At 39.8% G+C, this 27382-nt stretch overlaps 1 protein-coding gene across 7 annotated transcripts in view; it reads right to left on the reverse strand.

The window, feature by feature from the left end:
- Fggy (FGGY carbohydrate kinase domain containing) overlaps positions 1–27382 on the reverse strand; it is a 369309-nt gene that overhangs the window by 210025 nt on the left and 131902 nt on the right. For all 7 annotated transcript variants that reach the window (XM_085839183.1, XM_085839184.1, XM_085839180.1 and 4 more), the window contains exon 6: positions 20965–21080. In XM_085839183.1, the coding sequence (XP_085695309.1) occupies positions 20965–21080 (116 nt within the window). The remainder of the gene's footprint in view (positions 1–20964; positions 21081–27382) is intronic.

Genomic DNA, 27382 nt, shown 5'->3' on the forward strand with positions numbered 1-27382 from the left:
ATTTAAGCTTTTTGTGGTCCTGTTCCACAGTCTATAAAATGGGGATAATGGTGCCTTAGAATACTGCCATGTAAGGTTCCTGGGCCATGACTTTTGAGGTCATTGCGAGGTATAAGAACTATTCAACAACAACAGCTAAGCGTACTATGCTTACTTTCTTCTTTACCCCAAACATGATGAGCTGCTACTTTTATTGACTGTACAAAAAGCAGCTACAAATCCACAAACTTGTACCTTATAAAAAAGAGAAATAAACATATATAGATATGCAAAGGAAGCTCAGAAACAGAGAATTTAAGTATGGTTTGGTGACTTCCAAGAACCTTAGCATCCCATCTCCAGAGGTGGGTCTGACCTTAGCTTTCCTGACTCCAATTAGCTATTGCATCTTCAGCTACCTGACTCTGGACCACAGGAGAAAAGAAAGTAGTTACACCTCCTCTTATAGAATCCTGGGCTACCTGCCTGCACATATCTCACCAGCCAAAACACAGATGTGGAGGACTCTTGAGAATGAAGGCCTTAATGTGTCCCACGTCCAGCTAAAAGTCTAAGTCTGGGTAGAAAGGGGATGCCAGTGTAGCCTGCATGGGTATTCCCTGTCCCTGTACCATGGACACTGCCATGCCCCGTGACAAAGCTGAGAGGCTTTTTAGGGTTCTGTTTCATTTTATCAAAGCTTTGGGGTCCGTAACAAATCACAGGACATTTCCAAGCCCATTTCCTCAGGATCTATCCAGCTGCCTCGCTTTAATCATCTTGAAAGCACAGCCCCCTGAAGGGAAAGGTAGCTATATGGGTCTGATCCAGTCTAAATTATTGGAAAATTGATTTTTTTAAAAAGGTGTTTGCTAGCCAAGACTTCTGAACCATTTTAAGGAGCTTGAAGAAAATGAAACCACCAATCCTTTGAAGAGTAGAAGAATGTTTTGCCAAGAAAAAAAAAAAAAAGCTGAGCCTACATACTGATAGGTTGTGGGATCCTTTGTCGATGCTTTTTGTAATTCTTTGACAAAATAAAGCTCTGTATACCTAAAAGTATCATGATAACTTTGTTCAAAAACATGTTATGTACTTCATATGAGTTATGAGCTATCAATAACTTGAGTTAATTTTATTACCAAATCTTTTAAAATAATGTAGACTGTAGAGATTTTTGCCCAGCTATTACTTGCTGATGCATTTCCTAATCAAATTAAATTCATAAATACTCATATTTGTGGAGGAAGTCCCCTTTAATTGACATGAAACTACTGACTTTGTCCATGTGTATTCTTTAACGAGCTTACCAGATTCAGAGGTAGTGGAGGTCTGTGAGAGGGCTTCCCTTTAGGTATATACAAAGAAGGAAGACAGTGGCACAAGCAGAACACTCTAGAAAGGAAAGCAGGAAAAGGGCAGGAAAGAGCACCTAGGATATACTGGATGTGACCCTGCTTAATGTCATGAGTCAGAAAACCAGTAAGCCGAATGAGTCAGAAGATCCTATAAAAAATGCAAGGGCTGCAATGAGTAGGGATGCATTTGCTTATAACAGTATGAGCTCTTCTAGGCAGCCAGGTCTGTCCTCCAACAAGAGGACTGAGAAGTTAGTCCCATTGCCTAACCTCAGTTTTCACACATAAGTCATAAATACAAATAGGACCCACATCTCTTTGGTTTCTGGGACATTAATCAGATGACTCCTTTAAAATGTTGGACAGTGATGCCTAGACATAAGGAATACTCAAGAATACTAAACCAGCATAATCTCTAATTGCATTCTAAATACTTACCCCTCTACCCACAAATGAGTGTAGATCTGAGATGCTTTTTTTTTCAGCAGCAGCAGATGGAGACTATTACAGAAGTACACAGCTAACTCATCAAGATTCAGAGAACAACAAACTATGCGATGCCAAGCCCAACCAATACATCTATAATATAACCTCACCAACCGATAAATATATAATATAACCTCACCAACCGATACATCTATAATATAACCTCACCAACAGATACATCTATACTATAACCTCACAACAGATACATCTATACTATAACCCCAACATCTAAGGAACATTACTTAAAGAGGAGGCAGAAAAAATTTAAGAGATAGAGGACCAGGAAGTCTTCTGAGACAATTTCTATATATGACAAAGAAGCTGTACCCTTGAGATCTCAAAAATAGTCATCTCAACAAGACTCTTATAATGACAACACGACTAGACATGCCAATGTGGATGGAGGAAATCTCCAAAGGCCTCATTGCTAGATGAAGTTCTACAAGCAACTTATGACTACTTAAGGATGGTGAATCAGTCTTATATAGGGAAAAGCCCCCCAGAGGTTATCTAATTCCATGTAATAATCCTTGTACACTAAAGGAATTCAGCAGGGTGTATGTGTGCCTGTGTGTGTATACATAACAATAGTAACTAAAAAAAAGGTTATGAATTTGAGAAGGAGTGGGAGGCATAGAAGATGTTAGAGGAGAGGAAGGAGCAGAAATAATATAAATACATACTCTTGTAGGAAATCCTTGAAATTTTTTTGAATTAAAATTTTACAAAGCAGTGCTAGCCTTCACACTATACTATGTTCTTTCATTCTCTTTTTATAGCAGTCCCTAAGAACCTTGAATCTTTTATTCTTTAAAGGAGTCAAATTGCTGGGGGCAAGGCTCAGGATGGAGGTGACTATTTGAATTCATCTTCCCAGGACTTCTAATTTCATGGAAATTAGAATAATAGCGAGGAAATTGCTTTAGATGAGGGTGTCTGCTCCTGCTTTGGATTTAAACTGTCTTCACATGCTAAAAATGAAATGCAAATTTTAGAAAAGCCATGGTTTCATCTAGAATGGAAAGGCCATCTTTAGATAGACAAAAATTAAGTGAGATGCCCCACTTGCTGACTCTAAACAGCAAAACATCACTCAAAAAGCAAAGAATAAAAGTCAAAATGAAACGACTCTCTATGACTGAAGACCACAGTAGAAAGTAAACCCAAGTTAGATAAAACGTGAAGTTATTGCACAAGTCTCAGAGAATACACTGTTTTTCTTCTGAGTCTCCTTTGCTAATGACTATAAGCAGAGGATCACTTTTCCCACAGTCCATAAGCACATCACAGACAGGGACTAAAGGTGCTGCGACAGTGCAGATGCTGAGACCTACAATACTCTCGCATGCTATCCTCAACAAATATTGACTAAAACAACAGGAAAACTGACACAGGATTGACTTTCATCAGCATCCATGCTGAGTTTCCCTGAACTGTCAAATTGGGACAGACTAGTTGTCACATCATTCTTTGAAGTATTTTTGATCCCTTGATGCAGGAGACTTGAGAAAGTGAAGAGTTTGCTGTTGGTGCTGCTGGTGATGATGATGGTGATGATGATGATGATGGGAATAGCTGGAAGGAATCTGCAAACTGGACATCTCCAGATGTAGCTACAGGAGTTACCTGGGGACTTGTTAGAAATGTCATTTCTCTGGTCCCACCCAGAATACCTGAATCAGAAACTTTAAGGGGAAGAAGGAGTAGCAAGGTTTAGATGTCCTCTGAATGGCAAATCAATCAGCCCTCATTTGAGAACTGAAGAGAGAAAAATGCAGTCCATGCAGTTTGGAGTGGAGGAAACAGAGGTCCCCGTTTCCTCAGATCCATTTTTATAAAATTTAGGTAATTAAATATGCAAATTTAGTACTTTTTGACTTTGTGATGTTTTACCTCACTGAGCTTCAGTTTCTTTATCTGAAATGAAGAAGTCTTGAAGGGGGAACTGGGAAGGGGAACAATATTTGCAATGTAAATAAATAAACCAATATAAAAAATACCATTTCAGGAGAGATGGCTCAGCAGTTAAGAGTACTGACTGCTCTTCCGAAGGTCCTGAGTTCAAATCCTAGCAACCACATGGTGGCTCACAACTATCCGTAATGAGATCTGATGCCATGCCCTCTTCTGGTGCTTCTAAAGACAGCTACAGTGCACTTAGATATAATAGTAAATACATATTTAAAATATACAATTTCCTGTACTTATAGGAAATAGATAATGTAACTAATAATAATAATAATAATAATAATAATAAATATATTCTATATACCATACACATGGAATAAAATTATAATGCTTAGGGAAATATAATTCCTTGAGAAACATATATAACTAGCACCTTAAGTAAGTAGTCATTATTACAAAGCAACAACTTGCTGGAAGCTAGGGATGATGCTACACACCTATAATTCTGGCAATTGAGAAGCATATACAAGAAGATCACTGCAAAACTGTCTCAAACAACCAATCAAACCAACATGTATGAGTGTGAGAATATTTGCCTATGATTCGTGTTTGTATGCCTCTGGGGACTGCTTTGGAGCTCGAACAATACAGACTTCACTGAGACCAGTGCCTGGCAAGCCCACAGGAGGTTCCAACATCAGGCTATTTTGGAAAAATGATTCCTGGGAGACCTAAACCATCAGAAGACTCAGCTGGTGAGGAAGGGACCTCAGTAAACATGGTTATCAATTTGATGAGCACATTTGTTTGGATCCCTGGAAGCCTTACCCTGTACCACTAGGGCCCGAATTTTCTGAATAGTTTAGTGTATCTACAGGAGTGCACATCTTATTCAGCATCTGGTTATGGGAGTCAGTGTTTTTCCGATACATCCACAGTGGGGTGGTGATGGTATGGGGAGATAAGTCAACCATGCTGGTCAAGAGGTAGTTAGCAAAGCCCTGAGCTAGAATCTACATCAGGAAATAGGAACCTATAAAACGGGGGTTTTTTTCCTATCAGTTTTTATTAGGTACTCTTCATGAAACATATCCCAGCACATATGTGTTCCCAAGGGAAAACACATGTTTCTCCATATGCCCAAGACTGAGATGTAAGTGGGCAGTAAACCCCTTAAAAAGTCTCTGTACAACCAAGAGAGGTTATTCAGTTCACTCTTAGTTTCTTAGCTGTATAAATTTAAAGTCAATAGTGTTAGCATTGCACACTGGAAAGATTATTCTAAACCAAGCCCATAGAAATCTATACTGGAGACTCTGTGCCCAGAGTCCTCCACACTGATACTCAGATAGAAGTATTCTGAGGCCAACCAGATTCTTTACTCCAAAAACCTCCAAGTTTTCCACCATCTCCACATCTTGCCTTGATTCTCATCATATTGGAGACTGCGAACAAACCTCTGAAAGCCATGTTTTACCGGGTTCCTCCTTAGATAGTGGTATTGAGAGAATGTATTTCTGGCCATGAGATACAAGATGAGGTAGGGTGTCAGAGATGACCTCCTGAGAATGAAAGCAGCTCAAATTCACATGGGCACTTTTGCCCTTTCCCTTGTCCTTTTGTCAAGAGCATGGATTTGACACTGGAAGTAAGACCATGGAGCCACAAGGGAGGTGCTGTGGTGAAGATGGGAGCACAGAGTGGAGAGAGCAGTACCAACGCTGTGGCAGGCCTACATGGGGGCCCCACCACCTCCAAGTTTCCTAAGGTCAGTAGAAAAACTTGAGAAAGTTATTCTAGGAAGTCAATATCAAAGATGTAGTACCAGTTGTATGCAGAATGGACTACAGGCAGCAAGTTCCCACCAGGAAAAAGCTCTAGCAGCCTATTGAGGCATGGTGGGAGATTGGAGCAAAACAGATTTGACATCATTTGCAGATAGTCAGAGTTCATAGAAGATAACTCACAATAACATCTCATAAAGGACTTGATATGGTGGCTGAAGAAAAAAGGGTTACCAAGGACTTGCAGAACAGGCAACCACAGCTCCCGTTCATTAACAGAACAAAACAAAGCAAAATTAAAAAACAAAAACAAAAACAAAAACAGAAAACAAAAAGCCTACTTTTTCCTGTCTACTTGCAATCAGAATGCTGGAGAAAACTCAGGGCCTGGGTAGACTCCAAGGGAATACATACTGCCCCTCTGCCAGGCTTTCAACACCCCCAGAGTCTCCACATTCTCTTGATCTCCTTTCTCCTTGAGTATCTGAACTTCCTTTGGCACCTTTTCCATTTCCCAAGCGCCTCACTCCTCTGCTTCTCTCTCAGCCCCTCACTGGCATGCTTATTCTCTTTTCCCAAGGGAGGCAGAAGCTCTGTGAATGCACACTACTCCTTGCTTCCTGTTGCTTTCAGCGTCATACCATGTTCACTTTCTTCAGGAACTGACTACGGAGTCTGTCCTGAGAATGATGCCTTCTGCCTCCCAGAGTCCTTGCCATTCTGATTGTCTCTTCTTTCTCTGCTGTCCTCACAGCGCTGCTAGATATTTCCTGTCAGCAATCAAACAACGCTAAGCATTTCTCTTCCATCAGTCAGTCAAAGAAGCGATGGAGAACTCCACCTATTTTGCATAGTCATCAGCCTTTGGTGGCCATCCCATCTCTAGTTCCTTTCTTGACAGCCAAGTTCCTTAAGTGCTGTCTAAATATTCCTCTTCCACAATGGTGCCTGACCTGACCATCTTGGCTTGAACCTTGATTCAATCTCCAGCTAACTGTGTGGCATCAGCTGGTTAACTTCTTCATGCTTCATGGTTGTCTTCTGTAATAGGAAATATTCCTCACTGGGTTGTTGTAAAGTAAAAATGCATACTAAGTACTTGGCATAGCATCTAGTAACTGTTCATTAAATACTAGTTATTAATTCCTATCTTCTGCCCTGCTACTATAATAAAGTAGCTTTCACTAAAGTTTCTCCTATAGCCTGAATATGGCCACTAAAATTGATATGTTGCAAACTTAATATCCAAAAAAAAAAAAAAAAAACTGATGAGAAAGGGCCTTTAGGGAGATGCATGAGTGCATTAATGCTCATATGTAAACAGTCTGGAGTGATGAGTTTACTCTCTTGTCCTGTCTTTCTCCCTGTGAGAACACAGCAAGTCAACCAATATCAGACAGCAGTAGATTGTCTCCAAAACTGGGAGACACAGAGTTCTAGTGTTCATAAATGTCCTGGTCTGTAGTATCATGGAGCATAGACAGATTGGAAAACACACACACACACACACTAGTCATTGTATAAGCAGTTTTCAGTCTTCACCTCCCTCTGCTTACAACCACAGAGACCCTTCCTCCGCATTGTAAACATTCCTGGTCTGGCTATATTGATGGCTTTTACAGATATCTGCAGGCACCCTTAGCCTTGTCTTTCATGAACTGGAATTGCTCAAAGCTTTCTCACATCCATTTCTATTCCCTCTCTAAAGATGGTAACACATATCCACAGCATCCAATGACAGTCACACTGCTGACATCCATCCTTACCTACTTCCCCAGCATAAACCAATACTGTTTGTAAGGTATTTACTAAGCACTCATATTCTGAATTGTTTTATATTTGCTATGTGCCATTGGGTATGCTCTAGCAGCCTATAACAAGAACACAAAGACAATGAAAAATAAAATAGACTAAAGAGTAAATGAGTCCAAGGGTGAACACAAAATGAAGTGAAATGAATTTATTAGTGCTCACAAGCCCACTACAAATGTTTGCTTTGCATACTCAATGTAGCAAAGGGGTTAAGGGACATTGTGAAAGTTGCTCAATGTGATATCTATATGAAACAGAAAAAAAATTAAAGTCATTATTAAAGAGAAGAGAGAGAGAGAGAGAGAGAGAAAGAGAGAGAGAGAGATTGATTGGTTGTGTTCTTATACCAGACAAGATCTACCCCATCAATGACACATTAAGAGAGCCTCAGGGAGAACTAACTTTCACAGTACTAGAAGGTAATATGCAAGCTTCTAAGGAAGGAAAGAAATAGTCTTACCCAGCTATAATGCCCATAAACCACACCAATGACCCACATGGCAAGACTTCCCTAAAAGTGCAATAGTGGAATTTATATCTTGGGCGTAACTAATAGCCATCTAACTGTACTCAAGGCCTGCTTAGCAGGAGGGAAACCTAGTCAACTGCACCTGGCTTGTGAGGCCATGGATCTTAGATGAGGACCTACAAGATCCATTGTGGTAAACCAGTTTAATTCCTACCCGTAGTCTAAATACTTATCTACGCATGGACAGATAAGCATAGATCTTACCAACCATCAAAACGCTTCTTTTTTGCAACAGCAGGGGGCCATTATAAAAAGCCCAAATGGTTAAAATAAAGGAACAACTGATCCTAGGGTGCCTATCGACAGCTGATAAACCAACAAACAAACAAACAAACACAAAAATGCAGTTGTGTCTCAGGAAACCCTGAGGAAAACAACATGAAAGTATTTTAAGAGCCAGAAATCCATGAAGGCTGCTATAAGATTGTGCCTTCTAGCTATTACAGAAAAAACTACACTAATGAAATCACAACAGCATGTCTTCTTAAACAGGACTTGAACAATTCAAACAACAGTTGGCATCACAATGCAGATGGGAGCAATCTCACCGGGTCCCATGCCTAGATGAAGAGGTAAATGCAATTAAAAACTGATGAGAAAGGGAGAATTGGTCTTTCCCAGGGATTAGTCCCCAGGGAGGTTATCCAATGCTAAGTACTCACCACTAGAAATATGAATATATATGTACATATATACTCATAATATGAACATATATATGTAACACTGAATTTATATGATGAATTGTTCCTATGTCTATACAAAGGCTGAAGAAAAAGAATCCACAAATTCAGGTTGGACATGGGGGAACAGAATGGTGAATGGGGAAGGATAATGCAAATATATTTTAGTTCAATTTTTAAAATGCTTTATATGAAGTCACAGAAGTTACCAAGCAGATATACTGCTTGCCTTTTGAGGCCCACACAGGTTAAGTACTGGTTTGGTAGTACAAGGCAGCATCAGGTTGCAAACTCATGTCAGTCTAGCTCCCCAACAGTTACCCCAAAGTCTGGAAAACAAACACTGTTTTCCCTCAGTAGCAAGAATCAACCTCAGACCTTTGTGCATGGTGTGCATCACAGAACAAGCAAGACACTGCAAAGATTTTGCTTTTAACAACGTGCTGGCAGCTGAGTTGCTTCAGTTTAAAGCCAAGATACAAAGTCCTTGACAGAAAAGGGCAGGAGGAGGGGCAAAGAACATGAAGTATTAATAAGCCTCATAAAATCATTACCTTGTCCCTTAAGTAGCTTCTGAAATAGGAACAGCAGGGAAGAACACCAATACGGGTATTTGGTTTGCTCTCCCCTCCCATACAGTGTATATTTCTACAGGTAAAATGGTATGAAAATTTAACAGAATTTTAATGTCATTCTCTAGGTTTTATGATACCACAAAGAGATCATCTTCATTCTGCTCACCACAAGAGGAGATGGGTCACAGAGTAGGTGGATCCATGACTCATTACCTCCCAGGACCTGCAGAGGCTGTCTGAGTGGCAGGCAAACTTCTGGGATCAATAAAGTTCAAGGCAAGGCAGCGCCTGCCAGAAGGCCTTAAAGAAAGTCATTAGTCAACTAGTGACCCGACAAACTCATCACAGCAGCCCCCTGTTGTGGATTCTCAGAAAGGTTGATCTGTGCTGAGAAACTGAAAAGGTCATGGGTATGTAGAAGTCAAAACTCACAGAACGGGGTTGAGGGAAAGAAACCACAGAAGAACCATGGAGTCAGGGGTAGGTCACCGCAGACACCAAGGTCACCACTTTCCTTCTGTGTGACCATGAAAAGTGAGGCATAAGAGTGATGACATGTCACATGCAATGCAAAAGCTAGTGGGACACAGGAGAAGCCTCTCAAGAATGCTGGATGAACCCCTCTCTAAATGAATGACAATGTTGACACAGCATCTAGTGTGCATAGGCTCTGGATGCAAGTCCTATGCGAATAGCCTTCAGAGAAAGGAAAAGTAAACTCATTGTGTACTTGATGTGATTAAAACTACTAGTTCAGCCTCTCAAGGAAATATTCTGTTCCTTCTTTCCAGGAATGTCAGAAGCCTTCTCCTCAGCTTCTGTGGTGGTACTCAGAAAGAGGATTCATACGTGAAGGTCAGAGGTCTCTTCCAATCAGCACCAATGTGCTTGAGTGACAGGCAGCCTGGAATTAGAATCTTGCTGAATGCCTACCATGCTTGTCTTGGGAAAGGTGATTTCAGGAGGTGAGTCAAACCCAGCCTGTTCAACTGTTTCACACTGATTACTATATCCAGGTCCCTGCTCTTCTAACGATACCACTCCCTACCTGCATTTCTGTGGCCTTTTAACTGTGAGGCTCCAAGGAAAACACATGTCTTCAAATGCAATCTGAGCTCTTACTGATCTTGAACTCAACTTCTGGCCTATGAGATTCCAGAATCTATGGCTTTTTTAACCTATGACCTTGAACATCAGAATCCCCTGCAATGTAGTTTCTTCATTAGTATAGTGATACAATATTACCTACCAAGACTCGTAAGGAAGATTAGATTAATATTAAGAAAACACCATGAAGTGATTGATATACAATGCATGAACATTTGCTTGGTTTAGTCAACCTCAGCAACCTAACACTCTAGCTAATCTAAGTAACCACTAAGTTTACATACAAACCATGGGGAATCTGCATTTTCCCATTTCCTGTATTTTAAATAAAAAGAGAGGACTATACATGTGCACCGAATAAATATATCCCACCAAAAGAGACAACTGGAGTTGGGAGGCAGTTTGGGGGCAGGGGAGAAACCTAGGGCAATGGGAACTCCCCAAAACATATTACGATGGCCCTAGCTAATATTACTAGTAATAGGGAATACTTTTCTTGAACCTGCTATCTCCTGTAACCAGGCAAGACTTCCAGTGGTAGGCTTCATATACCAACCCAGCTGTAAAACTTTCAACCTACAATCCGTCCTGCCAGCATGATGTACTGGGGTAAAGATGACATAGATATTGTGGGAATAGTCAACCAATAACTGGTCCAGCCTGAGACCTGACCCCTAACATGAGAGGGAGCACACCCATGACCCAGTGCCTGGAGGAACAGAAACCACAGGTCAGAAGGCCCAGAAACTAGGATAGAACCAAACATGACTAGGAAAATAAGTCAGTGAAATGATGGCTACTAACATTCTGCTATACTCAGATTGATGCCTAACCCAATTGCTATCAGAGAGGCTTCATCCATCAATTGATGGAAATGGATGTAGAGACCCACAGCCAAACATCAGGCAGAGTTCAGGGAATCCTGCTGAAGAAGGGAAGGATTGCTGGAGCCAAGGGGAGTTGAGAGCATCACAAGAAAAGCCAGAAAATCAACATAGACTCATAGGGGCTCACTAAGACTGAAGGGACAATCAGGGACCCTGCATGCTCTAACCTAGGCCCTGTCCATATATGCTATAGTTGTGTAGCTTGGTGTTTTGTGGGACTCTTAACAAGGAAGGGGTATTCATGATGCTTTTTCCTACTTTTGGGGCCCTTGTCCTCTTACTGGATTGCCTCATCCAGACTTAATATGAGGGGAAGTACCTAACTTATTGTAACTTGATATGCCATGTTTAATTGATAGCCCTGGGAACCCTACCTTTTTCTGAAGTGAAACAGAGGAGGAGTGGATGAAGATGGAAGAGGTGGGGGGGATGATGGAGGTAGTGGGTGAGCAGAGGGAGGGAGAGGAAACTGCTGTCAGGATGTAATATATGAAAGAGTAGGTTAATTAAAACAATATCCCTCCAATCCCTTCCATGTCCTCCTGTTCCTAGCTTTCTCTCAAATTGATAGCTTTTTTATTTTATTATAATTGCCATGTATATATGCATTATATAAAAATACAACCTGATGGATTCATTTTTGTTGTTTGTGCACATATCATTCTAGGGCTGCAAAACCAATTATGGTGCTTATATTTGGGAGAGGCTAATTCTCCTCTCAGCAGTCATTTGGTACCTACAGTTTTTTGTCTAGCACTGGGACTCCATGAGAATCTCCCTCTTCTGAGTTAGCATGTCTACTGATGGTGTCATTGTTCAGGTCTGGTTTAGAAAGCCCATCTCACAATTAAATTTCTGATCCTCTGGTCCTTTCTATTTTCTCCCCCATCTCTGATAATGTACTGACCGAGCTTCAGGTATATGAGTTGTGCTGCAGATATATCCACTGGGGCTAAGCTCTGGTGATGGCTACATTGTATACTGTTGTGGCTTTATGTAATGGTCTCCATTTGCTGTAAAGAGGTGTTCTTTGATGATAGATGGTAGGTAGCTATGGATTCTCTTCTAAGATCCACGACCTCAATAGCCCTGGGAAATCGGCTGTATGTACAGTACCAGGTATGATTTTCTTCCTGTTGAGTGGGCCTTAAGTCTAATTACATAGCTGATGGATATCACTAAGATATGAGTGCAACTACTGCACTTCCAGTGATATCTTGCCGCACAGGTCAGTGCTATGGTTCATAGGTATTACAGTTACGTAGGACTACTGATTTCTTCCTTCTCTTGGCAGCTTACATAGTAGTTTATTGTAACCTCCCCCAGCCTGAAACCTGCTTGCTCAGGGGTGGAGCTTGCCTTTCTGCCACGCCCACTGCTGGAGCTTGCCACTTTGCTGTTCCGAAGCCATCACGTGGTCACCCTGCTACTGGACCCCAAGATTATTTGGCGGGAATCGGGCCCCCTTCCCCTGCTTCATAACTGCGTGCAGAATAGTAAAATTGAGCTTTGATCAGAATGGCTGTGTTAGCTGCATCTTTTTCTCGCCCACCTAGCCCCTCTTCTCTTCCAGGTTTCCAAAATGCCTTTCCAGGGTAGAACCCAAACATGTGGTCGGCTGGCAGGACACAACAGTTTATGGTACTGTGGAAGCTAGGCTGTAGGAAGGAAGCATTCAGGTTAGATCCAGATTAAAAAATCTGAATCTTCTCTCTTACGTGTTGGTGTCTTCAGCAATAGAGACCTACCTTCAATCTCTAAGAGGCAACCATGGGCAATAGCAACAGATGACATTGTTTTGAGAGTCACTTGGACTAACTACCCTGACCAACAACTAGATAAGAGATTTCTCATGCCTGGCACTGGGGATTTTGGTAGATAATCTATGGTCAGCATGTTAGGTCAAGCAATGTGGTATAACTACAATTAATATATGATATATGATATGCAATATATACCACATATGCTTACATATTATGTATAATTTTAGAAAAATATAAAATAATACAATTGCCTCAGTCTTTATCAAACAGTCTTGGTTGTTTCTGTCTCTGCTACTATATTTTTAATAAGTAAAAAAAAGGTTTTTTTTTAAAAAAATATATTGTTAATGATATAGTAGCTGTTAGGGTCCAAACTTTTGGGAAACAATGTAATGATAATTATGATATCATATTCTATTTCTGAGTAGCAATTCAGTTTTAGTTTCATAAGGTATGTGATAGCACCTTTAGCTTAGTCTATTAATTATGGATATATAGGTGGGTGTGACTACACTGAGCCACAATGGTCAAAATATTCCCCTAAGTTGCACTTATCTTAGGTTCCTCTACTTCCATCATGGTTTCAGCATTCTCACAAGCACTGCCTGCTTTCAACCTTCTTGACTGTAGCCACACCAGTCTCCTTTCCATGGTCTCCCTGTGTGTGTCTCTGTCTCTCACTATGGCTCTCTCTGTCTCTGTCTGTTTCTGTCTCTTTGACTCTGTCTCTGTCTCTCTGTCTGAACACCCTTTTGACCCGATTCAAAGACTGAATGCATCACAGCTTAGTTTAAAACCTTCTTCAGACATTTTTCAGTCACATAAACATACATTCTTGAAAGCAGCACTGGCCTATTTTTATAACATTTACCACAGAGGCAATGTAATGATTTATAATGCTCCAATCCTCTGTATGAAGTCAGGAACCTCGGGGCCTTTAGTTCTTTTGTTCTCAGAATCTAACAGTGCATCACATTGAGTTAGTGAATTAGAGCTAAGAAGGAAATGAAAGATTATTCAGTCATTAATATAACCTTATCTTGCATATCATGAGTCTACTTCCTGTACTGTTCCTCCTCTGAATATAATTATCAAAGCCCTTTTGGGTTCTTCCCTGGATTGGGCCTGACAGCAGTCCAGTGATGACTCTATTTTTGCTATAGCATTGTAAATGCAATCGAAGGCTGTGTTGGTTGGTTAGGTGCTATTTGATTGAGTCCTTTCCAGAAGTCACACATTTTACACACATCATCCTTGTCCATTCAAGCCCTTCGAGCATTATTACAAATGAAGAAACTAAATCTCAGGGACAATTGGCATCTTGCTCATTTTATGCAGCCAGTCAGTGGTGTATCTAGGATCTTATCCAATGCTTTTCTCACTTGAAAGCTTGTGATTTCTGGATTCCCCCAATATGAAACAGAAATTAAACTCATTTGGAGGTTTTATGGAAAAATAAATAACACAGAGAAAAGTATTCTTTAAAAGTTGTAAAGCACTGTAGGAACATTAGTCATAGATTTCCTCCTAATTATCACCAAAATAATGTGTACTTTTAATTTGTATATGGTTACACGGCCTTCAGTTCACGATAAATCATTCAAACAACAGTTAAAAATATCTCCAGCCATATGTAACTGAATAATTTAGACAGGCCTGTAATTCCAGCAAAGATAACTTCTTAGGGTTTAATTGTCTTATTCCTTGCTTGGAAAAAGGTGGTGTAATCCCAAGAGTAGTTTTAAAAAGGCATTTCACGACTTCAGGTTTTGATAATAATTATTGGAATTATTCCAGGGTACTATCTTTAGCATATATGACCTGTCATATGGGAGCATTCAGGTTCAGAGGAATTAACAGTTCTTATAATAATAGCTAATATTTGCTAGAAATATTTTCCAATCTTTGCAATATACCAGAGGAGGTGCAAAGAGCTCACGTTGCACCTGGCAGAGCTTGCATGGCTCATAGATTGCAGAAACAGAATTATTAACAAGCCTATCTAAATCTGGAGATAAGGAACATCCTTTAAGTAGGAAATAACCAATATTTTACTTAATTATTCTTGTTTGTCTACATAAGTTAGTCATTTGTATATGAGTTGATATTTATGCTTCCATATTCAACTTCCCCGGCTACCTGGACAAAGCATACCATTGTTAAGGAGGGCCTCTGGTGTCAGCTGACCTGAGTTCTGTTCTTGATGAGTGATTCTTCCCACTCAGCTGACAACACCTAGACTGCCTTAATAAGCAACATTGTTGTAAACCTTCAAATCGGAGAACTGGCACAGAAGAAAGAAAGTTACATGGATGGGAGCTCAGTGGTGGCCAAGTGGGGATGCAGGAGGGTTGACTTCTGTTCTCAGGTGTGTATCTAAGATGCTGTAAAATCAAGAAAATTCACTCCATATCTCTGAGGCTCAGTTGTTATCTCAAATTGTGGGTACTAGAATAAGACCCTTATTTTCCTTTCCTCTAATAGTTATTTATTCTTTAGGAGGAGGGAGGAATCTTGAGGGTTAACCTTACTTCTGAGTGTTTCCAATCATCTTCCAGATGCCAAACTGTAAGGAGGAACAGTGCATACCCAAAAAGCTTCTAAAAACCATTACTTGCCATTATCACATCATGATGTGGTCATCACTGCTCCCTTGTCCTTCTAGCTCTCTGAGGCTGTTCCTGGAAGGGACAATAGCTGAAATGGTATTTCTGGGAACCTAAGGGGTGGGTGTGCAGTGTTGGAAGGTTGGGAAGGGAGTGATCCTGTACAGGATGCCAGGGCACAGTTAAAAATGATAACAGCTAACATTCCTACAGGCTGCAAAAACCATGCCTGGGGACATCTGAGATCACTCTTAACTTCACGCTTCACGACAGATATTTACAGACAGGAAAGAAGGTACTCTACATGATTACAGAGGACAAATGGTGGCAGGACATAATCAAACACTCATCTTCACTGAAGCTCCAGACATGCGTAGTGTTCCTTGTTCCTTCCCTTTTATTTGCAGATTAGCATAAGTAGTAATTTGATCATATCTTAAAAGCAATGACGCAAATACCATTACGTGGAGGCTCTTACTAGTGGCCCATCTTCAAGTCCTACAAGGTATCAGTCCTCTGTCCTCTCTCCTACCCCATCCAGCAATTTGATGACATTCCACTTTTCCATTCCTCCATGCCTCTACGTATATTGTCCCTTCTTCTGTAGAAGCATTCCTTCTTTTCCTGGTAAGGGGCACTCATATATTTTAAGCACTTTTCCAGTACTACCCCTTGAGAAGACATCCTTGGATCACTACCAACATCATCAACAAGTCTTATAGTGTTTCTTCATAGTACTAGGGAACACACATTAAATATCATTTTTAAAATGATTTTTAAATCACCTTAAATTATGGAATATGTGCACATGAGTACAAGTGAACTCAGAAGCCAAATGTGTTGGCTATCCCAAGAGCTTAAGTTACCACAAACAGTTGTGAGCTGCCAAATGTGGGTGCTGGGAACTGAAATCACTCCTGTCCTCTTACTGAAAATCTTGATAGCATTCACTCTTGAAAAAAAATCTGATAACTCTAGGGATATGTCAAACAGGTAGGGCTGCATCCTGTATAAAGCATCAGGACAGGCTTGCCATGGGTCTCTTCATGGGCCACCTACACTCAAGCCAGTGGTCTGTCTCAGCCCATGAGTCAAGCAAGTCAAATGAATGAAGTTTGTACCAGAAAAATAACACTAGATCTGTTTCCTCTCTGTGTGCCAGCTTCCTACATGGAGCATGAGTGGGTGGGTCAGTATCATGAAGAACCTAATATCTGAAAGCAGAGACAAAAGACTGAATGGCATTAGTTCCAGCTATTGTTCTGCCTGGAGTTCCTTCTTCAGTAGGAAATGCTCATAAGGATCGCTGTGAGCACTGACTTTGTGAAATAAATCTAGCCTATCACCTAGAACTATCGTTTACTTCAAAGAATTGTTAACAACTCCATTAAGCTTTTCACATAACTAAAGACAAGAAAAGATATTTTTTAGGAAGTCCTTCATTCAGACTTATATTGACTCATTCATCATGCATTTCAACGGTATTTACACTCTGCTATGTGATTTTGCCCACAGTGTATGGCACTTAAAATATGGTCTCATTGGGCAGAGAAACCCAGTTTAATAAAATGGCAGCCTCCTTCCCCCCTGGCAGGGATCTTTTTCCACACACATGTGCTTTGTCTTTGCTCCTATTTCTCACAGTCAGCAACTCTGCTTGGCCCTGCATTTGCTAAGTGTCAGGCTTTCCTGATCACAAATAATGAACAATCTAAAAAGTTAGCACACTGTGTCTTTTGACATAATACAACTCTAAAGTGTAAATAATCTCTCAGAAATTTAGTTATGCTGGTCCAATAATTTTCAAAACATGGCCTCCTCCAGTAAAAACAATAAAATGTTTTTCCCAGGAAGTAAAAAGGCAACTGTGATTTTCTGGAAGGGAGCCTGGATAATCGATTAGAACAGGTGGGACTTTGCCTCTCACCCTAAGGATCTGTTCCCCTGCTGAGGTCTTCCTTCCTGCCTGCCTTTGATAGATGTTTGGGATTAAACAGGTGACCTGGGAATGATTCGCCTGGAACAAAAGGTCAAAACTTACTGACACAAATCATTTTATTGGACTTTGGGTAGATAATCCCCTATTTAAAAAGAAAGAAACAGAAAGATGCCAGGAAGGGAGTAGGAGAAGAGGTGAGAAGGGGGGCAGACACAGTGGGTTATGCTTTCTCCATCACTCACAACACTGAAACAACAGTCTCTAAGAACATTTTCTATTATATTCTTTTAAATCATAAAATTATTTTATTTACCTTCTACAATGTCCCATAACCAAACTGACCAAATAACAATTTGTGCCTTGTCCTTGAGACACACCATATTAAATATCACATTTGATCACTAACTTATATTTCATAAATAATTTATTTCAAGAGCATTCCTCCATGAGACTCTCCCAAGCTGAGGTGTTCGGTTTTCAGGGAAAGCATTTATTTACAGCCTGAGCCAAAGAAGGCTGGTAAAGACTTGGCTAAAAGCTCTGCATGGAGAAAATTATGGTAATTGTATTAATGCTCAAATACAAGGCACTCGATGCTCAAATCTGCTAAAAGGTTTTGTGCTAGGTTGCCCACATCTTGACGGGCAATGAGGCCACGAGAAGTGCTTAACTCTTGACGGAACACTTCTGAGACTCATCTTTCCTAGTTCCAAGAACTGCTGAAGAATCAGAGGAAGCTTCCAGAGAAACTCAAACTCTCCTCCTGAAAGTCTTACGCTTTGTGTTCACACTGAAGCTTCAAGCTCAACTAACAAGACAGGAACATCAAAAGAAACATCATACAATTAATTCTGATAAATGGTTGTGTTTTAATTTGTGTCCAGCAAATTATAGTTTATAATATGTCTCCTTCTGACATCTATTAAAAATCCATTAACTTAACAGGCAAAGATTTAATAAAGTTACTCTGGAAAATGTCTGCTAGGTCAACATTATGGACTTTTAATGAATATTTTTTGTAACTTGCTCTACTAGAAGAATTAACATACTAACTGAACATGTATCACATACAATATTAGAAAACAAAAAAGAAAATGTCAACATAATAAAAAAATAGGAGTTTAAGGTAGAACCATGTCACCTCAGATGCTATTAAAACCAGTAATTTTAAATCTAGAGCTTTTAAAAGCTGGAAGCACTAAGCTCCTAATACCAGCCATCTCAGCTTACCCCTCAGCAATCACATGACACAGTAATTCCAATACAACAGTGAGCATTCTCAGGCTAGGATGGGATATCTAAGGGTAAACAAGGAAATGCTATGTGAACAAGGTTGCAGTCTACAGATCATCACTTCATCCTGTGTTTACTTTACCATGGGAGCTTTCCCTAGTAAACAGTTTAAGGACAATGGGTAATACTGATTTTCACAATGCCTTAAGTAACTAAAGTGAAAATCTGTGTTCTGGTACAGTGTATTGATGCTGGCTAACTTGGAACTTATCTTCATGCTTAGAAGCTTCTTCTAACCTCTGATGCTCACCTAGATGTGTGAAACAAGGCCTGAGGGATATAGAGGGAGGAGAATTAGGATCACTCTTTCCCACAGGCACTCTCCTCAGACAGATTCTACCTTTTCCCACCCTGGACCAGGTATGGATGCTTATTGCAGTCTCCTTTAAGTTGGCTTTGAGTGTTTGAGTACTGAGTTTTCTAGTGCTAACCCCATCAGAGGCCAGTTGTAGAACTACATCAACTCTCTTAGTGTAGAATGTTCCAAAGAAACAAGAAACATCCCAACACAAACTGTAAACCTGGAAAGTGGTTAAAGAAATCTAACCTGACTTCCTATCTGTAAAATAGGAATATGGGGTTACTAGCTTCATGAGGCCAGAGCATATAAATCACCTAACTGGAGACCTAGACGTCAGTTGATGAGCTTTCTACTTTCTTCCCTCGTTGCAAGCTCTGAGCCTTTTCTACCAGCTCAGATTCTCAAGTGGCTTTGGCTGAGCCACAGATGTCCCAGCGCAGTACTCTGCTCGCTATTCTAGCTTTGCTTCGTTGTCTAGAGTGAGCTAGTGGAGGTAGAGCAGCTCACAGATCGCATACCGTGACTGGCAGTGCAGGTGCTGGCTTGAATTCTGCATGTTTGTTTCTACTATACTTGAGCTTTTCATAGAGCAATCATGAAGATTCCACCAGAGAAAAGTCTACAAGAGTTAACTATGGAGATCAGAAGCTTCACCAAATGTCACTTGCTGTTTACCAATTTAAAATCATAATTCTCACATTTCAATAGATGGGCATATGACCACTCACCCAATACATATTACATTTTAAATCAGTTTGATAGCAATAATAGGGTCTGCTAATACGTGCTAGTCAATAAGAGGTAATAGAAGTGAGGTTATACTGCCTCCAAAAGCATGTGTCGTGACTCTTAGGTTGTTTTTTAAAGAGTTAGCTATTTTTATGTAGATGGGTATACTGTTTCCATGAACACCAAAATAGGGCATCAGACCCCATTATAGATAGTTGTAAGCCAAAACATGGTTGCTGGGAATTGAACTCAGGACCTCTGGGAGAGCAGCCAGTGCTCTTAACCTCTGAGTCATATCTCTAGCCACCCCCGCCCCTAAGGATGTTTTGATTCTTCCCTTTTACTTGCTGAGAACTTATGAGAGCTCAACAAAATTGCACTAATAGCTGCTTGCTTCTTTTGTGCTCCATTAGAGAGGAATGAGATATCTTTCATAATCCAATATACTTCTAGATCTTGTCATAATGCTATAGCCAGCACATTAAACAAATTAAGAGGGACTTCTATTCAAGCATATGTGCCCACTTCCCTAACTAGCAATTACTTCCCAGAATAATTAGTAGTAACTATACAAAATAAACATCGTTCTGTGAAATGGCCATATAAATGTTAAAGGTTAATGTGTCATAATTATGCTTACCAGATACTGAAACTTGCCCCGGCTAAATACCTACCATCCCCTCAGATATGTGCCATCTAGGTAAAGCCACATAAGACTGGTAGTCTGTGGCTCGGTAAGCATTGGCTTACATCCTGCCTTTTGTCTCATTTCTGATTCTGCTAGTTCAGACTTTTCAATTTTATTTTTTCATATTGTTCTTTTGTGGTTTTTCTTGAACCAAATTCATGAGACCATTTTCCTACTTCTGGAATGATCCCCATGTGCCTTCATGATGATGTTACTCCTAACTGCTTTATGCATGATCATTCTGAGTCAGCACCAGGACAGATACTCTATTTCAGGACATATCTTCACTATATATCTATATCTATATCTATATCTATATCTATATCTATATCTATATCTATATCTATATCTATATCTATACCCAGTTCAAACAACTCAGAAAAGTAGTATCTAAAGAATATATCACAGCTGATATATTCTGAAAACCCTAGTCTTGAAAAAAATAGATTATCTATAATGTAATTCAAACAAAAAAATCTCACAAATATCCTGATATATATATGCACCAATGATTGCACTTTGGATTTTCTATTATTTTACCTATTTTGCTGTAATTATCATCAATGAGATCTTCCAGTCCAATCATCTTCCAGAAGCTGTCATCCCAACCTTTCTCTGCTGAGTATGTCCATTTGCACACCAAGGAGCAGAGAGACCTAGAAAAATTGGAGAGAGGCAAGAGCAACAGTGTGAACAAACTTCCTTCATATTTTGCCAAGTAACTGCCCTGGTTTTCATTAGTGTGATAGCACAGAGGAAACAGTAGTTATGTGTCCCTGCTTAGATAACAGGTTCTCCATATACCTGGAAATGAATGCTAGCTCCTTTTGCTTTCAAAACAGACTCAGTCTCCTACATAGTTTCTGGCCAAACAAACACAGTAAGTGAATATTTGAAACATGTGGGATAATTATGAATTATAATACTAATTAGCTATTAGATGAAACTGAGTAAACTTTTCAAGTTGAAATGTAATATTGATATGGCTATATTATAATAGTTCTTTATCATTAGGATTCACATATCAAATATCTATGTATATGACTGACATATTTGTGGCTTGTATGAAAATAACACAAGAAGGGGAAGTGAATGGTCCTGGGCTACTGGCCACAGGAGTGGAGATGAAGTCACAGGATTCTCAGCATCATCTACTTTTGTACATCTTCGAAGTTCTCTATTGTAGAAATACTTGTTTTAATGTCTGCTATAAAGGAAATAATATGCCACTGTAATCAAAATCAATATCTTAATACTCTATGGTATTTTCCTTTCAGCTTCACTTCACAACGTAACCCTTAATATTCTATAATTCTTCTTTAAAAATAACCCCACGTCTATGAAAGACACATGTTTTTGTATACTTCTTTGCGTATGCGACATCATTTACAGTTTAAAGCTCTCCCAACTTTCTTCATCCTGATTCAACATTCCAAACACTTAACTAACATAAGATTAAACTCTAATTTGTGATTTTAAATATGTGTAATTTAAATAGTTCTTTTCTTACCTTCCAGAAAATGAAAATATGCATGTATGTATGTATGTATGTATGCATGCATGCATGCATATTTTGCCAGTGCCAGAGATCAACTTCAGATTCTTATGTGTGCCAAGTACTAGGCATTCACACCCATGCCCACAGTCTACATATCTTAAGTCATTATTTTTATCACACTGGAATTAATAACTGCTTTTTCCTAGGTACTACCTATATTTTTTCAACCTGCTCTCCATATATTACCCACAGCAAACTTTATAAATCTTTAACTTTTCCATGAACTCTTTGTGAGATGTCTGTGTCTGCCTCTTGGCCACCCCCATCCCTGAAATCTCTGTGCGCAGTACTAAGTTGTTGGTACACCCCTGTAGTTAGCCTTTCTTTCTCACTTCTCATTACTTTATTCTTCCTGGAATGGTCTTCTCACTATGCAACAGATTCCTAGTTAACTACTATAAGTTAGCTCAGACTGTCTCTCTTCAGCAAGCCCCAAAAGATAGCACGTTGAGTCAAAAGCGTCTCTCTATGTATATATCTGGCCATATCCTGGCCTTAGACTGACTACTGTGGCTTTATGCTTATTTCTTCTCAACCCCTCCCACTAAAACAGATACCTTTTTATATCACAAAGTTTACTTCTTGTCTCTGTATCACAAGTACTTACCAAATGCAAACGTATGTCTAGCTATAAAGCATCCTTGTTGAATAGAAACATTAAAAATCTTTCTTCACATTGTCATAGGTATGTGGCAAAACCAACGAAATCATAGTCATACCATTTTAAGGATAAGCAAAGACCAATTCCATGGGACAAAGTCTCGATATAACTTATTCAGTGATACAGAACCGTTCCCTCAATTGGTTTTTAGTGGCTACTATAATCCTGATGCTATGGTAGGCCTTACGTGGCAAGTAGTATGCACAAGACCGACTTCTTTATTGTCCCAGAAGCAGAAAATTCAACTGGGGAGACAGACATTCCTTAAACAATTGCATATAAACTCCTACAGTAACAATTAACCCTAAGTTTTCTAAAGAAAGTACATAGAGACCTGAGAAAATATGATGCAACCTAGTGCTAGGAGTGGATGCTTATGTGGTGGGGAAGAATGTATCAAGGTAGGCTCCACAGATGTTGTATCATTTTACTAAGGCCTAACTTGAAAGTAAGCAAGAGACATTTATCATTAAAATTTTTTTTGGTTGTACAAGATTGCAATCCCACCAACAATGGAGGAGTGTTCCTCTTTCTCCACATCCTCGCCACCGTTTGCTGTCACCTGAATTTTTGATCTTAGCCATTCTGACTGATGTGAGGTAGAATCTCAGGGTTGTTGTGACTTGCATTTCTCTGATGATTAAGGATGCTGAACATTTTTTCAGGTGCTTCTCAGCCATTCTGTATTCCTCAGCCGAGAATTCTTTGTTTAGCTCTGAGCCCCATTTTTAATGGGGTTATTTGATTTTCTGGAGTCCACCTTCTTGAGTTCTTTATATATATTGGATATTAGTCCCCTATCTGATTTAGGATAGGTAAAGATCCTTTCCCAATCTGTTGGTGGCCTTTTTGTCTTATTGATGGTGTCTTTTGCCTTACAGAAGCTTTGCAATTTTATGAGTTCTCATTTGTTGATTCTCGATCTACAGCACAAGCCATTGCTGTTCTATTCAGGAATTTTTCCCCTGTGCCCATATCTTCGAGGCTTTTCCCCACTTTCTCCTCTACAAGTTTCACTGTCTCTGGTTTTATGTGGAGTTCCTTGATCCACTTAGATTTGACCTTAGTACTGGCGGTTCCTCAGAAAATTGGACATAGTACTACTGGAAGATCCTGCAATACCTCTCCTGGGCTTATATCCAGAAGATGTTCCAACTGGTAAGAAGGACACATGCTCCACTATGTTCATAGCAGCCTTATTTATAATAGCCAGAAGCTGGAAAGAACCCAGATGCCCCTCAACAGAGGAATGGATACAAAAAAATGTGATACATTTACACAATGGAGTACTACTCAGCTATTTAAAAGAATGAATTTATGAAATTCCTAAGCAAATGGTTGGACCTGGAGGGCATCATCCTGAGTGAGGTAACACAATCACAAAAGAACTCAAATGATATGTACTCACTGATAAGTGGATATTAGCCCAGAAACTTAGAATGTCCAAGATATAAGATACAATTTGCAAAAAACATGAATCTCAAGAAGAACGAAGACCAAAGTGTGGACACTGTGCCCCTTCTTAGAATTGGGAACAAAACACCCATGGAAGGAGTTACAGAGACAAAGTTTGGAGCTGAGATGAAAGGATGGACCATCAAGAGACTGCCATACCCGGGGACCCATCCCATAATCAACCTCCAAAGGCTGACAACATTGCCTAATTTTGCTGAAAGGACCCTGATATAGCTGTCTCATGTGAAGCTATGCCGGAGCCTAGCAAACACAGAAGTGGATGCTCACAGTCAGCTATTGGAAGGATCACAGGGCCCCCAATGGAGGAGCTAGAGAAAATACCCAAGGAGCTAAAGGGATCTGCAAACCTATAGGTGAAACAACAGTATGAGCTAACCAGTACCCCCCCCCCCCCGCCCCGGAGCTCATGTCTCTAGCTGCATATGTATTAGAAGATGGTCTAGTTGGCCATCATTGGAAAGAGAGGCCCCTTGGTCTTGCAAATTTTATATGCCTCAGTACAGGGGAACGCCAGGGCCAAGAAGTGGGAGTGCGTGGGGAGGGGGAGGGGGAGGGGGGAGGGGAGGGTATGGGAGACTTTTAGGTTAGCATTGGAAATGTAAATGAAGTAAATACCTAATTAAAAAAATTTTTTTGGATATATCACAGATGGCAGAACATGTCAGGTTGTGTTAAGGGGCAGAAAAACATTAAAGAGGTACTTATACCAGTACAAACAATATATATGTGCTACCTATGTCCTTGATTTAAACAAGGTCATCCCCACTTCTCCCAGTGGATACATTTTCATCCAGTGGATGAAGGTAAGAGCTAATTATGAAATAAGCTCTCAAGTATGGAGTAGCCTAACATCTCCTAGAATGACATCAGAATTTTCAACCTTTGGTGGCTCTGATAGATTTTTGGAAAAAATAAACAAACCTATGAACAACAGATAAGTTCAAAGGATTATTTCCAGTACCCCTAGCACATGGGATAGCTCTTCACAGCTTAACTCCCATCAACATCCAGAAACTCGGGTACCTCTACTTTGGCAGTAACTTTCATCTTAGTTAACTACAGCTGCTGTCCTCATTTTTGTCTACTTGGTAAGCATTGTCTTCCTTACAATCCAGCCCAGTGTTGCTCCCCTGTCAAAGTTTCCTTTGACCTCAAAGCCAAACTCATGGTCCCTCCTTTAAGGTTCCAGGTAAGCTGTAAATCTAAATATCCCAGGGAGGTTGCCACGGCTACCTGTCTTTACCCCCTTTCTCTTGTGCCTGACAGTGGGATATCATCCTTTTACCCCTGCATTGTTCAAAGAACCTCCTTTTAAGTTTTGGGCAATGATTCAAGATTGCAATTAGGCAAAGAATGACTCAGAAATGATGGCCAACCAGTTACTGGTCTAAATTTGAAGATACTTGGTGTGCTTTAGCTTGTTCTCTTGAACCTTCATTTTTTTCCCCATGAGGAACCCATGCTGAGGTAGCTAATGGGGAGGGTAACAGAAAAATGAAAAGGATTGCCTTCATCATGTTTAGATTACACCCCTAGATTGTCCTGTATCAGTTAGAATCAGGGAGCTGAGAATCTGGCTGAGAGCAGAACCATCCACCAGAGCTCAGAGGAAATAATCTTCCCACGAGCCACATAAATGAAGACTGGGTTCAACAACTGAAACCTGGTGATACTGTGCAGCTGAGCAATTATTAATTCACAACACAAGTAAATTAGTCCAACTGTATTTTTCTTTATTAACAAAGAAAAGAAATCAAATCCTTATTTCTACTCGGGGCGCCAAGGTCCTCTACCCCTGCGTGGTGTATGACCGATGACCGATGACCGATGACTGTGGGCCCGAGAGCGCTCTTGAATAAAAATCCTCTTGCAGTTTGCAGCAAGACCGTTTCTCGTTGGTGATTTTGGGATGTCGCCTCTCCTGAGTCAGAACGTGGGAGAGTCCTCACATTGTGGGTCTTTCAAGCCTAATCAGTGAACTCCAGCCCAAGGAGACTTTGTTTCCAAAAAGGTAAGGAGGATGGAACCTAGTATATCATATGAGGTAGACCTCTGGTCTTTACACTCGTATACATACATACTCACAGGAACCATCACACTTGTTCACAACACATTCACAAACACACAAAATATATAAAAATAATAACTTGCAAAAATTAAAAAACAAATAATTATTCTGAAATATGATATTGTCCTTCTAGTATTTTGAAGAATTGTGTAAATGATAAAAATAAATTGTAATTAACTCTACTATGGAATTAAACAGCATGAATATAGTTGGACAATTTCTACATATTTGTATAGGAGGAAGGAAAAAAGCATTTTATAGGCAGGCACTAAATGGTGTAAGTGGTACTTAATAAAGAGCTTCACTGGGAAAAGCCCTGAAAATTAACAACCTAATCAGAAACCTTGGAAAATCATGAAAAACTGAAAGATTAGAATGAGGTTGAGAAGAAAACTGTGAGTCAATGTGAAAATATGATGAGCAAAAGAGAGGAAGCAGAGTTGAAAGCTAAAAGTAACAAATGTCATAGAAGGAAACGGGAGCTATTACCACGGAGAAGGCAAATACGGACAGAAAAAAAAAAAAGTCAAAGGATAACATGAGCAAGACTATGCAGTTGTGGAAACTTAGACGAAAGTACAATTTCACAGAAAAACAAAATTTACCAAAACAACACTAGAAACCTTTAGTGGAGCTATTAGTACTAGAGCAACTGAGTTAATAGTTTAAGTCAACCTTCCAGTAATATTTTAGAAGGCCATGTGGTTGTACCTCAAAGTCTAACATTCACTGAACTGGCCCCTCTGAAGTACTCTGGACTCCAGAAGAATAGCTCCTTACTTTATTGCTAAAGCTAAGATAAGATGTAACAAAATCTAAACAGCACTGCAGCAAATAGAAAACATAGGTTTTGCTTACAAACGTTGACATGACATGCAATGAATTTAATTTTTTACATGCAAAAAAAATACATATGAGCAACCTTCAAGGATGCTTGAGTGACAGAAGACATATGGGTGTGTTACCACATTATTTTATTAAAGGGAAGAAAAATGATCTCTACATATTGCAGAACATTCAATATTACTTCAAGACAAAAATTCACAAGGAAGTAAGAGAGAACAAGAACGGAAGCACAGAGGTTGAGTTTCACTCCCAGAGGATCTGAGAGGGACAGGCATTCTTACTGTATACAGGGAGATATAGCTGGACCACACAGCAGGAAGATGGTTAAGGGTAAAAGCATCTTGAAAGA

The sequence above is a fragment of the Mus caroli genome, unplaced genomic scaffold, assembly GCF_978045245.1.
Source record: "Mus caroli unplaced genomic scaffold, Mus_caroli_1 scaffold_6, whole genome shotgun sequence".
Classification (NCBI taxonomy): domain Eukaryota; kingdom Metazoa; phylum Chordata; class Mammalia; order Rodentia; family Muridae; genus Mus; species Mus caroli.